This window comes from Alternaria metachromatica (genome assembly GCF_023757995.1).
Source record: "Alternaria metachromatica strain BMP 0045 chromosome Unknown scaffold_21, whole genome shotgun sequence".
Lineage (NCBI taxonomy): Eukaryota > Fungi > Ascomycota > Dothideomycetes > Pleosporales > Pleosporaceae > Alternaria > Alternaria metachromatica.
Window position 1 is genome coordinate 134,865 of NW_026055512.1, and position 21,483 is coordinate 156,347.

Consider the following 21,483-nt stretch of genomic DNA (forward strand, 5'->3'; position numbering starts at 1 on the left):
GAGCGGCTGCTTTAGGTTTACCTAGGTAGGCAGCAACACGAGGCTGATGACTAAGTCCAGCCACCCACACCATCGGCGAACAAACTTGTCATACCAGGACTGAGCCATTGTAGTGAGTACTAGTAGAGCAAATACGCCTAACACTTATGATATGTACATAACGAAATTCTTCGAGTGCCTCAAGCTCGTACATCATACATCATCTTCTCTCCCACTCAGCGTCAAGCAAGTGAGAATAAAAAGAGTGCGCCTTTGACTCGGACTGCGGTCTAGTCCTTCGGGTAGGTCAGATCCAGCTACAACCCGCAAAACCCGCTCACTGCAACAGAGAAAAGCCCGTACCCTCGCCTGCAGCCTCCATCAGCGCACGAGTGAACTTAGTACGCTCGCTAGTCTGCATAACAGTCGGACGGCGGGTCCAGCCGATCTCAGTAGGCATGCGCTCGTTCCCTGCATCGCATGCGTTAGCCACTACTCTCCATTCATGCTCTCAAAAGATAAAGGTTGAAACTTACGCAACCAGTACTCAATAAAGTCCTTCCTAACAGTACTCGTAGTCCCATCCGCCATAATCTCAAAGAAAGAAGCACATTCACCCCAACTAAACCCATCCGCCAACAACGATGCCTTGTGCTCCGGGTTAGTTTTCTTAGATGTCGCAAGGCGTGCCATGCGGGCGTCGGCGAGCTGCTGAACGGTAATCTCTGGTGTTGTGAAGAAGGATGCTGTCTCCGCCCAGACGGTCTCGTTGAAGGGGAGGGGGTTGGCGAAGAAGCGGTCGGAGCGACTCAGACTGAAGTCGTGCTCCAGCACGCCCTCACGGCCCAAAGTGTCGAGGTCGAATGTACGTGCGAAAGGCTCTGGGTTGGTGCGTACGGCCTGCGAAAAGAGGATGATAGCGTCGCTTTTGGCGATGTTGAAACCCTCGAGCATGGCGTCGGCGAGAATGTCGCGGGTGATCCTTCGTCCGTCGTGCGGCAGGTAGCCGTGGTTGGCGAGGGTGTTCATGCCGGGGCATGGACCGCGTGCTGTTGAGCCATCAATCAGTGTGATGCTCCTATCACGACCAGAGATGTCCGTTTAGATGATGCAACTAACCATCGGTAGGACCTGGAGCCGTCCAGTTCCTGGGCACCCAGGCCTGGCGAGCGACATAGGTCGGGAAAGCCGAAGCTGACGCGAAGATGGCGAGGAAGCTGATAGTTGATGAGACCTTCATTGTGGTTCTAAATGAGAGAATGGGACGAGTGATGAGGTGGAATGGATTTCAAAAATTTAGGTTAACGAAAGGATGTGAAGTTTAACTGTCAATGAGTGATTCGCTTGAAGTGATCTCTGCTGGTGCCTATAAACTCTTTGAGCATTCAGGTTATATATCGACCTGCTTCGAGTGACAGCTACACATCGTTGTCAGGCGTGAAACTCGTCAATGGCATCGCCAGCCCTCGGCCCCAACATCTAAAGGACGTTGCACCACGCCATTTGGGGTGCCTCGGCTCGCAAAGTCGACGAAGAGATGCGATACGTGAACTTTTTGACGGTTTTCTGGGATGTGCTTGATGGATCCGCGGTGGGGAGAGGTAAAAGAAACACTCGAGGACTTGGCGGTTCTGAATAAACAACTGACAAGCCACAACTCATTTCGCGTCCGTTACAACGATCTCGGCGTACGTAGAGAAGTGGGTCGCATCCTATCACATCGCGATGCGCCGGTAACGTTCCTCGGTTCGAAAGGACAGACCCATAAGTATTGGGATGGAAAGCGACGTATGGGATTCTTCCTAGTCGGCCATCTTCTAGGGAGATTGGATATGACAGTGCGCAACGTCCGAAACTCTCACTACCATACAACAAAAGCCTTGGAAGTAGTGAGAGAAACCGGGTTCGACAAGTTAGACTAATTTCATCGCAACACATGCTTTGTAAAAGGCGATCCAGTTTGCAAATCGCTGCGATAGCCCGCCTGGTTGTTGTTGACGATCGTGAAGTGCCTAGCCTAGGCGGGGTGCTCTCTACCAGGTCAGCTGACGATGGCTTTGAACAAACAACAATCAGGCCAACCATGAAATTTGCGGTAGACCGTCCTGAATATTACCAGCTGATCGGTCGTGTTACTCTCGATCTGAGGGTCGCGATTTCACCTCAGACTGGCACGAAACACCATCCCCACAAATCTAGGCCTCGGCAGTTTCGAAACATACCACATACTCCGATGCTTTTGTACCAGTCCGATGAAGGATTTGGCATGTTTAGCGATAGCCGTCATCTTCACTTCGAACGCCTTCTTACGCGTAATGAGCTGCACATACATCGCCCAGGTTCGTCATCAAGACATGGAATGGTGACCGAAAGATGTATACCGCGGTAGGGGCAGCACTATCTTGAACGAGGGTGAGTCTGACATCACTGTAAGTACTTGTTCGCGCGTATAAGAACGTCCCAGTGCCATTTGCTTTCGAGATGCACCCGGCCATCTAGAAAAGGTTGTATCGCAGCGAATACTCCGAGTGGTATTCAAACAATGTTATACAGGTTGTTGGCGGTTGTACGTGGAATCGACCGTGTCGACAAGGGGACGTGTTTATCTCGAATGCGTAACGTTTAGTCTTGCGAGGGTTTCGGTGGTTCAGGCTGTTCGGCCAGGCGGTTGTCACCCTTGGGCTTCGATTCGGCGTGGAATTGTGCGGATCTGGGTGTGGTGCTGCCGTCGTCCCAGAACTCAACGTCGCCTTCTGCACTGAGGGAGCCTCTCTTGACTAGGCTGCCTTTCTCCCGCATGAGGTCCTCGATCGTGACGGACTTGTCTGAGAATACCTGGGAACTATTAACCTCCAGTCATGCCAACTCTCCACCTGTCATACCTTGAGGTGGTCTGCAATGAGATGCCGGTTCTTGCAGCCCGGACATTGGATCAAGACAGTCCCATGATGGTACCCTTGCTTCGACAGTCGGTGTGAAGAGCGTGTCTTGCAGACGTTGCAGGTAAATGTCAGTTCGTATGACGGGACTTGTTCGCGCTCCAGTCGTGAGTCCGGCGCATCTGTTGACGTGGGAGGGGCTGCGCTTGACTCAAAGCGGACTGTAGAAGGTAATCGCGCACGTGATAGTATGAGTGAAGGTCGTATAGCAGCTGACGTTCGCGGTGTGTGGAAGAAGCGCTTTGCAGGCGCAGGAATGCGCTCGGCATGGGGGATTCGTGCAGTTCGGGGCGCAGTGCTTCGGGCGATGCCGCGCAACAAAGAGGTGGAGGAGCGCATGACGATATGACACAAACTGACACGACTCAAAGATGGTGAAAGAGTGAGCTGGCGACTGTGAAACGGCGTGTGAGGTATGACGAACGGAAGTGCAGCGGGCAAAGAATAATTGACCGAGCGCCAAGCCATGACGACGGCGAGCTCTCGTGCAGCGGGGACCCTCGCCCGCAACACGCCCGGCACCTGAACTTCACCATCACTCGCGTCTGCCGCCACGCGTGCCATTCCTTCACTGCCACCCTTGCCGTGCTGCGTGCTAGCTCTCAAATGTTCCTTTGAACCCCCCGCCTCTTCCTTACACTCACGCCACACCGGGCATCTGCACCGCCAGCCTCCTCCGCCTTCGACCGCACCGAGCTCCGAAGCTCTAGATATCACACGATCAGAAGAAGGCAGGAGCGAAGATGATCGCAGGACGAGGAAGACAGCGGATACGGCCGCCAAGGAGGGTACGTACTGCGCGCTCACTTTCACCTTCACTTTCACTTTCCTCGCGTGCTAGCCTACGCCGCTCAACCTCGCTGTCATAAAAAAAGACTGCATGCTGTAGACTCAACACTAAACATGGCGCGTTCGCAGGGTCTGCACGGCGACGAGGTCGATTTCGAGAACACGTGGGCCACCATCGAGGCGGCCTTTAGAGAGATCCACACAAAGAATGCCTCCAAGCTGTCGTACGAGGAGCTTTACCGCCACGCATACCGAATCGTTCTGAAGAAGAAAGGCGAGGCTCTCTACGAGAAAGTTCACGAGTTTGAGCGAAATTGGTTGAGCACCGAGGTCCGAGCCTCTATCTCGCAATTGCTCTCAACGAACCTACTTGTAGACGCGCAGAGTATCGGAGGAACCACACCAAATGAGCGACGTGTAGCGGGCGAGAGGTTTCTGAAAGGGCTGAAGCAGGCATGGAGCGATCACCAGATCTGCACCAGCATGCTGGCAGACGTGCTCATGTACATGGTAAGATAATATTTGGACGGACTGAGCTGAGGATGTTAGCTAACACGGCCTGTTTAGGACCGTGTCTACTGCGCAGACCATCGTCGCCCATCAATCTACAATGCCGCCATGGTCCTGTTCCGCGACGAAATCCTCAATTCCAAGATATCCCCGACCGACGCTCGAGCGATCCTCAACCTCTTGAACAACATTATCCTCGACCAGATACAGATGGAGCGCGACGGCGACGTCATCGACAAGCAGCTTATCAAGTCCTGCGTGTATATGCTCGAGGGCCTACACGAGGGCGAGATAGAGGCGGAAGACCAGCGCTTGTACAACACGTCTTTTGAGGTGGAGTATCTGGACACAAGCAGGGCCTTTTATCGTGGAGAATCGGAGCTCTTACTACGCGACGCGCATGCCGGCGCATACTGCAAACACGCGCGACGCAGAATTTACGAAGAGGACGAGCGCTGCAAGCAAACACTTCTGGACACTACGGGACCCAAGATTCAGAAAGTCGTAGAGGAAGAGATGATCAAGTTCCGGATACATGAGCTTGTAGAGATGGAGAGCGGTGTACGCTTCATGATCGACAACCATAGACTTGAAGAGCTGAACCTCATCTACGACCTAAACAGGCGGGTAGATGACAAGAAGATCCAGACAACCCGAGCCATTCAACAGCGCATTGTCGAGATGGGCTCAGACATCAACAAGGACGCGATCGCGGCGTCACTGGCGCCAGCCGTTGCACCTGCTGCCGATGCAGCGGACAAGGGCAAGGGTGCCGCGCAAGAGAAGAGCCTGAACCAGCAGACTGTCGCTGCGATCAAGTGGGTCGAGGATGTCCTTGCCCTGAAAGATCGGTTTGACAAGATTTGGCGAGAGTCATTCGAGTGCGATCCGCTACTACAACAGGCGCAAACAGCAAGTTTCTCCGATTTCATCAACTCGGTGACATTCCCACGATCATCCGAATACATCTCCCTCTTTATCGACGAAAACATGAAGAAGGGCATCAAGGGTAAGACTGAGGCTGAGATCGACGCTGTCCTGGAGAAGGCTATCGTCCTGCTACGATATGTGCAGGATAAGGACCTTTTCGAGCGCTACTACAAGAAGCACCTGTGTCGCCGTCTGTTGATGAACAAGTCGATTAGCAACGAAGTCGAAAAGCAGATGATATCCAAGATGAAGATCGAGCTCGGCAACAATTTCACTCTCAAGCTGGAGGCCATGTTCAAGGACATGACCATCTCCGAGGAGCTTACCGCCGGTTTCAAGAAGCATGTGGAAGGTCTCGGAGAGAAAGACCCCAAGCGCATCGAGCTATCCATCAACGTGCTGACTAGCATGACTTGGCCTCTCGAGACCATGGGTGGTGCAGCCGCCGACGAAGAAGACAAGCGACCCCGATGCAATTACCCTCTTGTCGTAGACAAGCTCAAGCGCGGGTTCGAAAAGTTCTATAGCCAGAAGCACTCCGGACGACAGCTTACCTGGCTACCCAACATGGGATCAGCAGACATCAAAGCTGTCTTCCCCAAGGTCCCTCAGAAGGATGGCTCTGTCAAGGAGCGTCGCCACGACCTCAATGTGTCGACATATGGCATGATCATCCTGCTTCTCTTCAATGAGCTTGATGCCGGCGAACGCCTAACATTCGAAGAGATCCAAGCCCAGACAAACATCCCTCCTAGTGATCTCATCCGTAACTTACAGTCGCTCGCCGTCGCACCTAAGACACGCATTTTGATCAAGGAGCCCATGTCCAAGGATGTCAAGCCCACCGATAAGTTCTCCTTCAACGAAGGCTTCCAGGGCAAGTTCGTCAAGATCAAAGTTGGTGTCGTCAGCGGCGGCAACAAGGTCGAGAGCGATCGTGAGCGTCGCGAGACCGAGAAGAAGAATGACGATTCGCGAGGCTTCTGCATTGAGGCCGCCGTTGTGCGTATCATGAAGTATGTATTCTTCAAAACCTATACAACGTCAAACATGCTAACAAGAAACAGACAACGCAAAGAACTCTCGCATCAACAGCTCATGTCCGAAACCCTCAGCCAACTGGTCGGCCAATTTAAACCCGAGGTCACCATGGTTAAGAAACGCATTGAGTCGCTTATTGAGCGTGAATACCTGGAGCGCGTAGACGGCGCGCAGACTGATTCCTATAGGTATCTGGCTTAGAGAGCAGAAAAGGGATATTTGCACAGCACTTCAGCAGCATGTTTGCGGGCGTTTTCGGGATCGGTCGCTAAATTTGAGGGAGCGGACTACCCTTATGGAATGAATGAATGCATAGCTTGGCGTCGATGGAGTAAGGGTCTGGGCGTCGTGTGGGAGATTTTTGTAGATACCTTTTACAATCAAAAGAGGTGAATTTGGTAATGAAGAACATCGGGATGTACACACGAAGAATATTGCCGTAAAAGCATGTATTTTGTGATTGCGAGACACGGCTATCCGAAATGCCTTCCTCTCTAGATCTTGCTCTATCATGGATATCGTCCAATCCCTCACTTATACCTCCCAACAACCTTCCTCCTCTTCTCAAATGCGTCCCCAGCCATAGACCCACTCCCCCTCGGCCCATCCCCCACAGGCCTCTTCCGACTCTTCTCCAAGCTCCCCAACTTCCCACTCTTCTTCTGCGTCAACTTCTCAATCCGATCAATCCCCGCGCCCAAACTGCGCCACTCCTCACCCCCAAACCCGCCATCCCGCTGCTGCCTCGCCTTCTGCTTCGCAGCATCCTTCTTGCTCCCCGGCGCCAACCGCGTAAAGTTCGCTTCTTCGTACTCGCGCCTCTCGTTCTCTTCGCGGCGCTCGCGCTCGGATTTCGTGTGCCGCCCGCCGTGTGTGATGGTGCTTCCGATGCTTGGTTCGGCGATGGGCGCGCCTGAAAGTTCGGTTGCGATGAATTCGTCGAGTGTGGCAGATTTTCCGGGGCGGCGCTCGCGGCGCTCTTCGCGGTTCTCGGGTACGGGCATCGCCATGGGGGTTATCTTGGGTGGGCGGTAGATGCCGTCCTTTGCGGTTTCGGCGCGCGCGCGCTCTTGGGCGGCTTCGGTCTTTTGGCGTGTTACGAGGGCGCGGCGGGGACCGTAGGCCATTTCGTCTTCGTCCTCTGAGGTTTGCGCTGTACCTGCCGATTCGGCATCGCTGACGTCGGAGTCGGAGCCTGTGTCCGTCGTCTTGGTCTTCTTTGGCTTAGAAGCAGGTTTTGCGGAGGCTTGAGTGGTGCGGCGTGTGGCATCGTCGGCTGTGCGGAGAATCTTGTCGATTTGATATTTCAGGCGGCTTTCGAGCGGTCGTACACCCTTTTCTAGATAGATTCGCAGTTCCACTAGCTTCTGCACGACTTCGTCTTGGGGGTGGAGGTTCGTTTCTTGCTGGTCGCCTTTTCGTGCTCGGAGCTTTAGGAGGATGAGGAAGACGAGGTTTTGTAGGTAGGACAGAAGTAGCTCGTTCTTGACATCCAGTAGGGAAATGCCTTCCTTCGGTGGTAGGATGTCGTCATTTGGCAGAGCTTCTGTTGCAGATTGAATGGATGTAGTAAGAGTCGCAAGGAGCGACTCCAGCGAGTTGTCGACGGCCATGATGTTTGGGGACGTTGCGGTTGTGCCTGCCGCGCGCTGTACCTGTTGAAGTTGCAAAGAAATTTTAGTGGGGCTTGAACGCGCCAAGCGCACGGGCCACTGCGGTCATCGCGTCAGTGGTGGGCTGCCTGTCCCAAATCCTTCGTGACCTCATAATGTCAGCATACCGATACTCGCCGTGTTCGACTCCAACCTCGATACGGCTTCTCTCCGTCTCCGGCACTCAATATGCTCCTGCATACAAATTAGAGGAGGTGGATATCCGGCAAAAGCCGCGTTTCGAGGCGCTCTCATATACATGGACCGACTACGACAACGAAGAGCCGGAACCCATAGTTGGAGATACCAATACTTATTCGTCTATTCCAATAACCGGTGCTGGCTCTCTGAGGATTACGGTGCATCTAGCGCGCATCTTGCACCATGTTCACGAGCTCCTGACACAGCCTGAATCAAGCGGGAAGATTTGGATTGATCAGATTGCTGTGAACCAGCATGATCTGGACGAGCGAGGCCACCAGGTCTCTCTGATGTCGCACATCTATGGACAGGCGGAGCGGACGCTAATGTGGATTGGCATGTCTCCTGAGCATACGCCTGTACTACTTGATCTGATAAGAAACTTGGGCGAGCTCCCACCGCTTGATGTCCATTGGACTGCCGAGATGCACAAGGATCTGGAAAGCAGATTGATTGCTCTCTTTTCTCAAGAGAACGATACAAGCTATACAACAGCACAGTACATTCAAGCATTGAATTGGGCCATTGGTCGTCCGTACTTTAAACGTGCATGGATAGTCCAAGAGATCGTGTTGTCCACTCGGCCCACGATGATACTTGGAACGACACCAACTGAAATATACGTACTTTATCGTATCATCTTCGTCATCAGATATTCGTCAAAAGCGGCCCTGCAAGTCGTTTACTCGCTAATCCCAGATCACCTCGGAGTCGATCGCTTGCTGAGCATGGACACGGCACGTAGATGGCTACGAGGCGACCCTACGCAGAGCACCTTATATAGCGACTTCTTGGATGTACTGTTCTGGCTCTCATCATCGCGTGAGGCCAGCGACCCAAGGGACGCCATTAATGCATTTTTAGCTTTCCAAGAAAGGACCTCCGCTCTGGACTTCGTTGCAGATTATAGGATGTCTACTGGACAAGCATACCGAAAGCTTTGTGCAGATATGGCGCGGAAGACTGGCTCGCTTGCGTTCCTGGGGCTTATCCGCGGCAGCGCAGACGCGGAGATACCTTCTTGGACCATAGACTGGCGAGTGGACGTTTCTTCTGCAGGAGACAAATGGCAGGGTTACAGGATTGGCGACACTCCACATTACCCGTACGCCGCCGCCAAAGGGCGCCTATGCCAAGCGAACGGAATATATCAAGAAGGCGATGTGCGCTTGGTTGTTCGCGGCCGGATCATTGACACGGTCCAGTTCGTGTCAAGTGTTACCCGAGAAGAGATCGCAACTTTTGGAGTAGAGAATGTACGACTGGCCGAAGAAATGGCTAACCTCAAAACGACCATGCCTATAGTGGATATCGATACGTCTGACGAGATGAATGCTGCTAAGGAACGTATATTTGTTACGCTCTTGGGTCATGATCTTGGTCCGCAAGCCCTCGCAGAGCCTCTACAATATACTACAGGCGATTTGATCTCAATGTACGAACGCTTCATTGACACGAAAACACCCGAGCCTGTTAGCGAAGCAGTTCACAAAGAAAAGTTCCCTCAAATGAATCTGAGACTCATCCACAAAAGACTCTTCCTCGGGAGCAAGCGATTGTTTGGGCTTGGGCCAAAAGCCATACGATCAGGCGACTGCATATGCATCATACATGGATCTTCAGTCCCTCTACTATTGCGACAGTGTGAGAGTGGAGAATACACAGTAGCAGGACAATGTTACTACGAAAGCTGGATGTATGGCGAAAGGGTTGATTGGGAGGAGGACGAAGCCGATGAGTTTGTACTGGTATGAGATAATGCAAGGCTCAGCCCGGTCGCTGCTAGACCCAAGAGATGATCATCAGGCCCTAGTCTTGGTTCATGCGCTTCATTCAAGAACCATTCCGTACCCTTGTCCAATGCAGACGAACAGACTTCGACGTCATCCCCAAATACTTGTGCCTCGTTTCCGCTTCTCCAAGTCGCCTTTACGCAACCAGATACCTCTGGTGTTGTCATGCCACCGGAGCGCGCTCCCGTCTTTCCGCCTGTGGCGCCCAGTCAGGAATAACGCACCAATCACAACCTACCGTCCTAAACACTACCAAACGCTCTGGTACATGCGAACCAACCAGCGGGCAGGATCATGCATAAACATCAGACGCTAGTCCCATGTTTTCTGGACGTTGCCTGACCTGGTGCGTTTCCTGTTCTCACCATCAGATAACCCAAGCCACGGTCTTCGCTGACTAGTCAGCACATCTTTATGTGTGTTCGGCGACGCGGCGTTGTGGCTGCAGAACACGATAGCAACAGACTTTGGAAGGAGGACGAGGCTTGTAGAAGACATGTTGGTGTAGTACATGCAAATATCGGTGTGAATGAGGCATATCCAACGTGGCTATGAGACACGGCGTGCCCCCAAGCCACCACTACACAAGCCAAACAAACCGCATCCAGCACAATGGGTCAGTACAGCTTCGACTCACATTACAGTCAGCGTCATCACCCCATAGTCCCTCTCATCCGTCCTCCACCTGCATCTCGTCCCCCAACAACACCCCTGTCCAGTCGGTCTCACACACCTCCCCCTGTTCATCCCCGACACACACACTCATCTCCGCACCTCGGCTTCTCGAAGGCGTTCACAACATTCCACTACGTTTCCAGAAGGCCCGAAAAGTAAGTGGGTGTACGGGTAAAGTCACAGGAGAACCCCAACATGTGGGGTAGACCAGGCCACCTACCGCACCCCTGGTCTCTCTTGCAGGATCTATATTACATTTCTACCAGGGGTGGCGCACGTTAGCTTCAATGTGAAGGAGCGCGCGGCGCGCGGGCTAAGGCTAGAGTTGCGATGATGCGTTTCACGTGTACTGATGGCACTATGAGTGGTGATAGGATGGTATTTTGCTATGTGTGTGGGTCGCATATGTATGTGCGTTCTGAAGTAGCCTCATGCGAGATGCATGCGAGATGCCTCGTGTGGTCTTCAGTGGGACGCTTTGGTCACCGTAGAAGTGGCAATGCGTAGCGGAGCAAGCCACCGTGCCGTACCGAGCCCGGATTCATTATGGGGTACATCGTTGTACCCACAGATCATCTCTTCAGTTCATTGCGGTGACCCACTCAGTGGTTTTCTGGCTGTGCTTCGCCACCACGAGGACCTGATCTAAGGACCTGGTGAGATCAACGCAGCGGCTTGCTGGTTGCCTGAGTAAACTCAAGATCGTCCCAGCTGGTATGACCGGAATCTCAGTGGAGAACTAGTTCTTGTCGGAAGTTGGTGCAGACACTGTGTCATGCCAAATTGCCCCATATTGAGCAGCGACTCGCCAATCACTCTCGGCATGTACACTTGGGGTGCGGCAGATGTGAGGACCTGGTTGATGGAGACCTAGTACTTATTTGTCTTAACGTCCGATACAGGATGTTGGGGATGAAGGTCTGTGCTGGACCCAGAAATGGGTTCGTCGAGAAGCGCCGCGTGTGTCGTGTAGATGATAATCGCTGTCGCGTGCGATCATCGCTCGACTTGCTGATCCATCATATGGTACGCGGAGGCTACCAGAAGTGGAAGGTCACTTCACCTACGCAGGTATGGCAAACAGGTGGATCCGCGTTGTAGCGTTCCTGCTTTGAAGAGCCCGTAGTCGTAGTCATGTACTGGGTGGCAACCTGGTACTGCGAGATCAGAGTCATACGTCAAATTTAAGTCCTGCTGTCCGTAGCCACATCTGTCGCTTGCCTTCGGCTTCGCGAATGATCTCAGCGGAAAGCTGTAGGCTAGGTGCGAGGTGAGCGTATCGCTCCATTTCCAGAACAACGTTGTTGATGATATCGTCCATAGTCGCTGGTGGGGGAAGCAGCTGAGATAGCGAAGGAGTCATAGTCGCACCCATGATGAGTAATGTCTGGGAAATGATGCTACAGAATTGTCAGCGAACGCAATGCTGGTTCTTGATCAAACTTACGAGAGAGCGCCCTGGAAGAGATAAGGCAGATGTCCAGCATGGTGCGCAGTGATGTACTCCAGTTGACGAACGCATGCCTCCAGGCACTTGTGGCAATTATCTTGAACGCTCGAATCCATGGCCAAGGTCTCATCTTGCAAAACCAAAAGCACGTAGGGCCGGAAGATAATAGTACGGCATGCAAAGTAGCGCAGTCTCAAAACGGTCTGAACCGGGTTTTGTAAGGGTACTCTATCGAGCGGGAACTGCATGGCGGGTGGTAGACCAGCATACCATTGGTTCAGCTGGTAGTCGAGTTCCACAACCAAAGGATCTAGTTGCGCGATTGATGTCGCAGCTGGACCTTTGGAATATGGTGTCGTTCTGATGTAGAGCATGGAGCTCACGCGGTTGAGTAGTCGCCGGAGAGCGATCTCTGCAAGGAAATACCACAGTTCATCTCGGCCAACTGCTTCTGTTCCTAGATCCTCAAATCCGGTCGGAAGTGCAAAGCCTTCCTCAAATTGAGCGAGGCCGGAATGGGGAAGATCGAGCTCTGCTAGTAGGTCGCTTTCGATCATCACAGCGTTCCAGTACACTCTTCTGCCCAGCTCCTCTTCCGCTGGAGATACGCGACCAGGCGCGCTCAGAAGAAGCTGCAGTTTCATGCTGGCGCCTGACAATACGTTCCAAGCTTCGACTGGGCGTACAAGATACACCAAGTATGCTGCGGCGAGGATTTGACATTGTGCAGCTACCATGTTGTTTCTTGTCATAACGGTCGGCAGCAGGCTCCATGCTGCGGCAAAGTATGCCAATCCTGGGGGATCCTTTTCAGGGTTTTGCTGTGTAATACTGCCGGTGCTTGCAGCATGACCTAGCGCAAGAACGAGAAGAACTATGCAGCTCTCCGGCCCATCTCGGAAACCATGGCTGAGGGCGGTCTGGTAGTGGCTACTCCATGTATACGGATTTACAACCGCGTAAAATACATTCACTCTCTCAAAATACGCCTGCACGTATGCGCCAGTATTCGAGAGATCCAACCCACGGCTCGTCCCCAGGCTTACTGACTCTCGAGTCATTTCAAGCTGGAGAAGAAGCTTGGCGTCATATTGGCGAGACACAAGCTCTCTGATCATTGGAGATGACAGCAGATTGAGTGCCGCAGTATTGTGGGTTTTCGGCATGGTTGAGATGTTTGACGGGTGGTTGGTCCATGTTCCTATGCCGTTGATCGGCTGTACCATGCCGAGATGGGGTATATTGCCGGTGCTACGGGCGAGGAAATCTTCGCTGGTGGAATTGCTCGCGGCTGGCGAATGCGATGATAATGAGAAGTTGCTAGTGAGGCCAGATTGTAAAAGACCCTCGATGCGGTTCAGATGCTCCAGGATCAGCTTGTCGCCTGCGTCCAGCTTAATGCCTGGCTCTCGGTATATGCACTCGGCGTTCAGCTCTGTACACAATCTGCACTTTGGCCTGTTTCCGTCGCATCGACTTTTCCGCGACCGACATATCTCGCACTATTTGATGTCAGTTTTTGGAGCTGGATAAGTCGAAATAAGAGTGATGTACAGCGATCGTCGCACGCCGGCGCGGGTAGTCTATCGTGTCGGTACTTGGGCGCTTCTTTGTGCTCGGTCGCTGTTCGGTGTTCGTGCCGTTGGTACCATTGCTAGTAGGTGCGATTCCATTCGACGCGGGTGGGGTATTGTCATTGGACATTTCCCGGTCTGTACCAGATGATTGAGACATGTTGCGGGGCCTCTTCTTGAAGGGATTACTCAAACCACCGTTTCCAGTAAACAGTCCATTCGGGGGGTCGAGGAGATGAGGAGACGTCAGGGCGGATTTGAGGATAAAGGTATTTGTGTCGGGCAGAGCGGAGAGATTGAGGCAGAAGGCGTCGCGTGGGAAGCCTCCATTAGTGGTCGCTGCTGACACGGGACTAACATCTGGAGAAGGAGTAATTCCAGCCATGATTGGTGGACGGTTAGACAGCGGCCGGGGCACGCTGCACAACTTCTGCGGCGTGCAGCCACGATATCGAGACAAAGTCCTGGGTTCCAAGGCGTCACAGGGTGTCAGAGAGGCGTAGCTGATGAAGGTAGGGCACGGCAATCCGGTATGAAGATGAGACGGCAGGACGCACGACGATTATAACCACACCGAATCTCGCCTCATCCTTAGCTCCTACACCTACACATGTCACCAAACGGGCTTTGCGAGATGAGCGAGGCGAATGCGGGGGTGACAAGGGCATCAAGCACTCCACATTTGCGCTCTGACAATCAAAAAATGGCGCCAGTGATCCTTCCAAGGGTCTCGCGTCGAGCCGTGGCCGGCACCGTCATGTTGCTACCCACCCACGGCCGCAGCTTCGCCCGGTCGACGATAAATTGCCTGCAACATGCCGGACGTTTGGGTAGACACACGATCAGCGTAGTGGTGGTGGCAGCCTCGAACGAGTGGTGGCAGCCTGCTTACAGAAGCGTCTGCAGGAAGCACGGAGCCTGCGAGGCATGCGGTGTGTCTGGAGAGGCCCGCGAAGCGAGATGCCTGCCCTCCAACTCTCCAGCGTGCTAACCGCGTACAATAGGCTAATACACCAGGAAAACGGCCGACCTAAGATCGTACTGCGCATGCTATTGCCTTGGCATGGTGGGTTCAGCATGACTGTGATCAGCGAACGGCGGCAGTGGACCTGCATCAACAGCATCTCCTGATCATTCGCGCTACGCCTTCACAAGTCCGCTGCATTTCCATATTGCTACCAAGCCACTCGAACTCCACTCGAAGACTTGCACCCCGTCTGATAGGCGCAAGCATGCTTCCATGCAGCAATTCATATTAAATCGCTGCCCAAGTGCAATTACCAGGTACATCCTGGCGTCTACCTAGGTACCTGTAGGAGCCGTAGAACAAGTGGACTCTTCCACACAACGGCTGGGGTCTCGACCAGTGGTGTTCGCTGCTGACTCCGGCACTGCGTCCTAGGATTCATTGACTTCAACTATGCGTGTGCCGGTGATCCAACACCGTGTACAGAACGCTCTTATCGACTGACTCAACGCTGAGTCGAAGCGGCATAACGACAGCCATAGTGCAGTTCCAAGACACGGAGTCGTCTGTCTTCGTATAGCTTAGCCTAGGGGCTGAGTAACCTACGATGGCGCAACCAGTAAGACAAAGCTTCTAGAAGACGAGGAAGAAGACATGTCTTGGACATATTGATCTGCGCTTCAAGCGGTTGCACCCCAGTCGTGCGCCACATGATGGGGTAGACGCTCGGTAAGTCGACATGACCAGGATGCTTTCTGCTCAATGGCGTAGCCTGGTGGTTAAGTCTCAGGCTATGCCTTCTGCCTTCTGAGCGCAGGGTGAATAGCCGGTGGGTACCTGAATCTGACTACCGTTCGGTATCGTGGAGTCTGTTCAGGCGGTCGCGAGTGGTTCGGCCGGCAGGAAAATGCGTTCGCTGTCTCTGACAAGGCAGAAGATGCGATGCGTGACGCAGGAGTGGTCATGATCGGTGTTGCGTCAGGGTTAGGCTTATCGGCTCCTTGATGCAACGGCAGATGTCGAGCCAACTCAGCAACGTCATGTACGCTCAGAGTACTCTATCTGACCACGGCATTACAAGGCTACCGATGCATCAAGCGCTGCATCCTGGTAACGAAGTCGACAATTCTGGCTTTCTGGGGCAGACGCTTGGATAAGTGAGCTGGGCCTAAACAGAAGCCGTGGCTACTACTTCGAGATTGAACGTGGGATATGTCGATGAAGTCGATAGAGTGGGCAGTGTTGAGGCTTTCTGCCTCATGAGCTCGAGAATACTCGAACAATTACCACAAGCGACCGCCATTCAGCTTTTGCGAATCCTCGCCTCGGCGCCTTGGGAAAAGGATGCAGTCGTTTGAGTCCACGGGTGAGAATGTTACCAGGCTCACTAGACGCTCGGGAAGCAACACTCACAGCTAATCAAAAAGACTTCATGGCGTCATTGTCAGCGAGCGAGATGTCCATCGTCTTCATCCGAGTCGTTTTCGTGGGGGTGTCGCTTCCTGTTACGCGGGTACAAACGCATCGCCATGTCGAATAGGAAAGCGCGGTATGTACAGTCCAAAAATGGCAAACAAACAAACAAGACACTTCGAGAAGGACCTACGGAGATCGCCGCCTGCTTGCATTCGACCGCATGCACAAGTAACCTACATTGGCACACCTCGGAGGACCGCGCGATCGACGAAGTAACACAAAAGCCAATCTGCAAGGGTAGCTTCTTTGTACGAACCAAAACATGAAGCCGGAAGCACTCGACGCTCTCACCACACAAACGATGAGGCCGAAAGCACTTGAAGCTGTCACAGCCCAAGACACGGAGGTGAAGTCGCCAGCTAGGCACCGAGTATACTTCTTTCACGTTCACCCTAAATCCAACACACACTGACTCCTGTCAGACCTCTTCTCATCAAGACCAAGATACCACGAAGTCCTCGTCCGCATCCCCAAGATCGACGTCGAATAATAGCACGATCAGCACAGACGGCACCACCGAAGCCACCCCGACCGCCGCAGCCATCGTCTCAGATGTCGTTGAAACCGTCAAAACCGCCGTCGATAGCGCTATCGCATGGGCTGAACAAAAGGTTGATAAGCTGAGTGCAGAGCAAGACACTACAAGCCCTTATACTTCGCCAGCCACGTGCATGCCATCCGATCTCGATGCTATTGCTAGCGGCATTCTTCCGGCTCTGCCAGCTGCGAGGCAATATGATGGAGGTGTTGATGACGGAATGAAGGAAGGAAAGGGCACTGATAAGAGCACTAAGACTGGTAACGGAGAGGCTGTAAGAGAGTGAGAGAAGGGAGATGAAGGGGAAGGGCGCAAGTTACGTGATTTGAATGGTGGCAAATGAGTCGAGGTCTACATAACAGATTGGTAAATGATACCCAAGCATAACTTTGGTCTATGGGAGAGATTACGGTGTACTAGTCACAACGAATGGAAATTATAGGCAATATTGAGCCATGAAGTGATCAACGAAATGAAGCAGAGGAGTCGAACTGTACCCATCTTTTTACATCTTAGCTCATGCTGATTTCTCTCTGACCAGGTCGTCATTATGCATCTGCTTGATAGCAGTCGATCCCAACCATATTTAGGGGAGTGCATGGTGACACAAAGTGGGGTACATAAACTCTAACTTCAAGTATCTCCCCTCTCCCTCAACTCACCTCTCACCACCATGGCGATCCAGTGTCCCATCTGCTCCAAGTCTTTCCCTGTCGAGTTCGCGCTAAGAGGCCACACGGGCACTAATGAAGCAGTTTCTCGCCGCGCTCACATATGTCACAAATGCAACCGCCGGTTCTGCAGCCGGAAAGCAATTGAGCAACATCGTGACGCACCGTCTCATAGTGTCGCGCCGCCCCAAAGTGCTGCACCGTCTCATATTACCATGTTTAGGTGTGACCTTTGTAAGAGGTCGTTCGGAAGCAAGCAAGCTGTGTTACAGCATGAGAAGTCGCCGCCGCATAAGCAAAGGCTGGCTCGCACAAACTCCGTGACTGGAGCGATTGCATCTTCGGGCTCGGGGAGTGTAAGTTCAGAATCTTGTGACGTGGTAGCAGGTATCATTCGGCCTCTAACGTGTATTCGAGGCTTCATCTTACCAAGCACAACCCCGCATATCAGAAGTGACCACTTCGATTGAATTGCCATGGGACGACGACCAGGACTGGGTACTTTGCGATAAAGATTGTGGGTGGTGCGGGCATTGCGCTGATGGAGTCGACTACTGAGTACTGGCGAGCATACCTACCTGGGTAAGCTCAAAAGAGCTCTGTCTTTGAGTGCTACCGTCTAGAAATTGTGCCGGTCAAGGTCGCCGAACAAGTTATTTGTGAAGGAAGCTCGGTTCGAATCGAATGTTCATCCCTTTCATTGGAGTAAAGCAGCTAAGCGCAATGGATCTCGTCTCCTCCAACAATTTTGTTTGTTCCCGCGCGCCCGGCTTTCCACCTTCCTGTGCATACAATAGTAAATGTAAAGAAAGGAAAAGTCTTTAGCTAATCTGTATCTGAGCGAAGCAAGGGATTTTCATATGATAATCATGGACCTGCGTTCACCAAACAAGGCCAATCTACTACACTCCATCAATAGCTCGCCGCCGACCATCCATAGCCCCACTCGCCTGTACGTGTCCTGACTTCCTTCGATAGTCTGCAGGATTAAGCATTGCAACATGTTATTTGCGCTAATATCACTTTCTCCCGTCTCCAGTGATCTTTTCCAGGAGATTTTGTTCAGTTCGCCGTTGTCTGGCATACGTCCATGAAGTAGGCTATGGCTTACGCATACAGGTAGGCAGACCAAGGGTCCACGATCTAGCCCGTCAGAGTCCAAGACGTCCGGAAGGAAGTATACGAAGTCGTCCGCAAAACGAGTGCGATTTTCGACCAGAGCTATCCCGGAGACTTCGTGCTTGTCATGCACCACTGCCAACAAGACGCCAGATAAGCTCAACGATGCTCTCGACGTTACTCCAAACGGATGATATTCGCATGTCGCTGGGTCTAAAACATCGAGAACATCGACCAGTGGAGACAAAGGAGCGCGTCTCTCGTCGTCGCCAGGCAACAGAAAATGTGTATATCTTACGGGACCATCGATCGAGGCCCATGACCACGACGGTGCCCTAGCGGTTTTAGTTGTGCCCTTAGCATTGCCTGCGTTCCATAGAAGACCGAAGACCATATCGTTTCTCCACAGCCCTGCGTGGTAGCTGTCATTCACTGCTGCTCCGAACCTTTTCGCAATGCCAGCTATTGCAGGCAGCCTATCTTCCATGTATGTGAGATGTCGACCCGTATATTCTACTACCGTTCTGTGCCAGCAGGCATAAATGTCGACTGTTGAGCTTTTCGGCATTAACGATGTTATACCATTCAATATGCAGTGGAGAAGCCGGTAGTTATCATCTGATGTATTCAGAGCGTCTGGTATTCCCAACGGGTACTTCTCGTTGGTCGATAGACTTGGGCATTGCCAGATGAGACGTTTTTTCGCAAACATGACGGAGCGGCGAGATAAAACCTGCTCCTGAAGGACCCAGGCTCTTCGGGCTAAGAAGCTTGAATTGTCCCGTACAGAATCAGTGTCCCCGGCATCATCCAAAGCTTCTTCTCTTCCCGTTGGATACCGGTGTAGGGAGCATGCCTTGCCGAATAGCACCGTCGGACAAGGCCAGAAGATTAGACCAAGGCGCTCTCTGAAACATCCTTCGGTTGAGTCTGCTGCGGCTGCCGCTGAAATGTTCAAAATTGAATTGCCGTACACAAGTCCCATTCTCGGTGCTTCCTTCGCCCAATCTTCTTGCGTTTCTTGCTCCTGGATGATACACAGAGAGTCGATCCAAATGTATTCTATGTCTAACTCCCTACAGACTTGAACGGCGTCCCGGAACGTTTTTGGCAATGCCTCGTCTTCAATACCTCGCTGCCGACAAAGAAGGGTCCGATCAGTCGTCAACAACGGTCGATTGTGGGTATTTCCCCAGCAGTGGCTTAGAGTAGCGTAATAACCACTCCTTTCCTTTCCAGACAGTAGGTAGCATTTTCTAGATTCCTTCTTCCCTACTGCGATCACCCTTGTTGGTAGGGGTGGAGGTGGAGAATTGGTCTGGGAACATGCTGGATGCGAAGATCTACAGATTTTCAACCAGGCCTTAATTCTGGACAGACTTGCCGATGAGCCCGTAGTAGTGTCGATTCCTGATGGGAGACACGCGTCCGGAAGGGCGAGAGTATCAGCTGTTCCATTGATCAATCGTGAAGGACTGTGAAGTTGTAAGAATGAAGCACACTCACTCTCCATAGCTTTACAAATCAATCTTCCACCCATACAAGGCAGCAAGTCTCCGCATAGTATGGTACTCAGAACCTCATCAAGGATAACACCAGTCTCCTCGATTGTCGTTCTCACCCTTTCGAATTTGAGTCTGATCCCGCCATTTAAGGAAGCGGCATCGTAACCCGCTTTACAAACCCATCCACCCCCAGGATCTTGATCCAAACGAGAATCTTCTTCCCATGCTATCAACAACAATACACAAAGATGGCAACCCTCGCGTGCACTCTTGAGTAACGCATCAAACGAGTGGTGATGATCCACAATGACCTTGCAGAAGTTGTCGATTCCTTCCCAGTGCGTATTGTTTGAGCGACCGAGACTCATACAAGTGGAACAAAGTCTCTCGTTCTCTGGGCGATCTGGTATCAGAAGTTGACCACCTCCGAAGCAGGCTGGTTGAGTCTGATCGCCACCAGGAGGATCGACCCATTTCCAACGCCTGGTCCTCATGCCACCCGGCACTACTTCCGAAGGCAAAGGGTCCTCGATCCTTGGAACTGCATGAGTCGAAACCGGGTATTCGAAATCGGTTGAATAGTACTCAGACATGCTTGAAGTGGATAGAGACTGGTGACCCCACACTTCATTGGGGTACAGCGATCATGCGGGTGAGCCGATAGTTTTGATCCGGGACAGACAAAGGAACTTGGTGAGTGATGGAACCAAGACATGAACTGTAGGTTGGGGAATGTGAGAGTTTGCCGCTGGTTAAGCACAGCTGCACGAAGATATGGATGATGTCGTGGGCGGGCTTATGGTAGCTGAAGTTGCGGGGCAGTGCACACCTTCCCATCACAGATGACCAGCGAATAAGACGCAATGCAAACCAATACCTCCCTGCCTAGTCGTTGCTATGTCCTGAAACCACTTCACTCTGGTCAGCGACATGATCACATAGCCGCAACAATGCTTAAGGCAGCTGGTGGGAATGGCAGCACAAACACCACAGTCACAAGCCTAGACCTAGTCAGCGCAACTATCATATGTAGTGATGAACTCTAGCTTGCACTATAGTCCAATCATGAAGTATACCTAGGTATTCCGCACACCACGAAGTGAATCTCGTCTAGAATGGTAATCCTGCATCATAGGTAAGGCGAAAGGGACTATGCGTCCAATTCGTTGTCGCATTGCCAAACATAATGCCTATCAGTATCAAATCAGATGCGCTCTCATGACCAGCGGCCTAACCGTCGAACCTGGCAATACGGGCAGTGGCAGTCCGCGTTTTCGCGAAAATCGCGTCCATCGCGACCTGAGCACACCAACCTCGCGGCGGACCCACAAAAAGTGGGGAAACCGTTCCCAATCCACACCAACCTCGGTCCCAGCCAAAAGCATCACAACGACGCGATCGTGACATGCGCGTCTCTGCAAACGCCATAGAACCTTCCTCTTCTCCTCCGTTTTCCAATTCGTAATCTCTCTCAAACCCCAGCACCAGCTGTGAGACATTTCTCAAAGCAGCATTCACCACCATGACGTCGATAACCTCGCAGTCGCATCCCCTCCTGCAGGCTTCCTCGGCCGCCTACGCCATTCTGGCGATTGGGCATACGGTAATAGAGCATTTAGTTTGATAGATGTGGCAGTTTGCTGATAAGGTGTTGTAGTTGAAAGGCCTGGACCA

The 21,483-nt window shown here is 52.4% G+C and overlaps 5 protein-coding genes across 5 annotated transcripts; 1 reads left to right on the forward strand and 4 right to left on the reverse strand.

Moving 5' to 3' along the window:
• Nucleotides 1-316: 316 nt before the first annotated feature.
• Nucleotides 317-1,219, reverse strand: J4E83_007930 (uncharacterized protein; the record flags this gene model as incomplete). The annotated part of the gene is made up of 3 exons (XM_049334828.1): nucleotides 317-450; nucleotides 516-1,028; nucleotides 1,099-1,219. 3 exons carry the CDS (start codon nucleotides 1,217-1,219, stop codon nucleotides 317-319), a joined length of 768 nt encoding a protein of 255 aa, XP_049185979.1.
• A 1,382-nt stretch (nucleotides 1,220-2,601) lies between these two features.
• J4E83_007931 (uncharacterized protein) lies at nucleotides 2,602-3,257 on the reverse strand (the record flags this gene model as incomplete). The annotated part of the gene is made up of 2 exons (XM_049334829.1): nucleotides 2,602-2,814; nucleotides 2,862-3,257. The coding sequence occupies 2 exons, from the start codon at nucleotides 3,255-3,257 to the stop codon at nucleotides 2,602-2,604; spliced, it is 609 nt and encodes a 202-aa protein (XP_049185980.1).
• A 564-nt stretch (nucleotides 3,258-3,821) lies between these two features.
• On the forward strand, nucleotides 3,822-6,389 carry J4E83_007932 (uncharacterized protein; the record flags this gene model as incomplete). Its single annotated transcript, XM_049334830.1, has 3 exons — nucleotides 3,822-4,217; nucleotides 4,275-6,163; nucleotides 6,215-6,389. 3 exons carry the CDS (start codon nucleotides 3,822-3,824, stop codon nucleotides 6,387-6,389), a joined length of 2,460 nt encoding a protein of 819 aa, XP_049185981.1.
• A 329-nt stretch (nucleotides 6,390-6,718) lies between these two features.
• J4E83_007933 (uncharacterized protein) lies at nucleotides 6,719-7,801 on the reverse strand (the record flags this gene model as incomplete). Its single annotated transcript, XM_049334831.1, has 1 exon — nucleotides 6,719-7,801. The coding sequence occupies one exon, from the start codon at nucleotides 7,799-7,801 to the stop codon at nucleotides 6,719-6,721; it is 1,083 nt and encodes a 360-aa protein (XP_049185982.1).
• Nucleotides 7,802-11,680: 3,879 nt separating this feature from the next.
• J4E83_007934 (uncharacterized protein) lies at nucleotides 11,681-13,918 on the reverse strand (the record flags this gene model as incomplete). Its single annotated transcript, XM_049334832.1, has 3 exons — nucleotides 11,681-11,909; nucleotides 11,957-13,461; nucleotides 13,514-13,918. The coding sequence occupies 3 exons, from the start codon at nucleotides 13,916-13,918 to the stop codon at nucleotides 11,681-11,683; spliced, it is 2,139 nt and encodes a 712-aa protein (XP_049185983.1).
• Nucleotides 13,919-21,483: the final 7,565 nt, after the last annotated feature.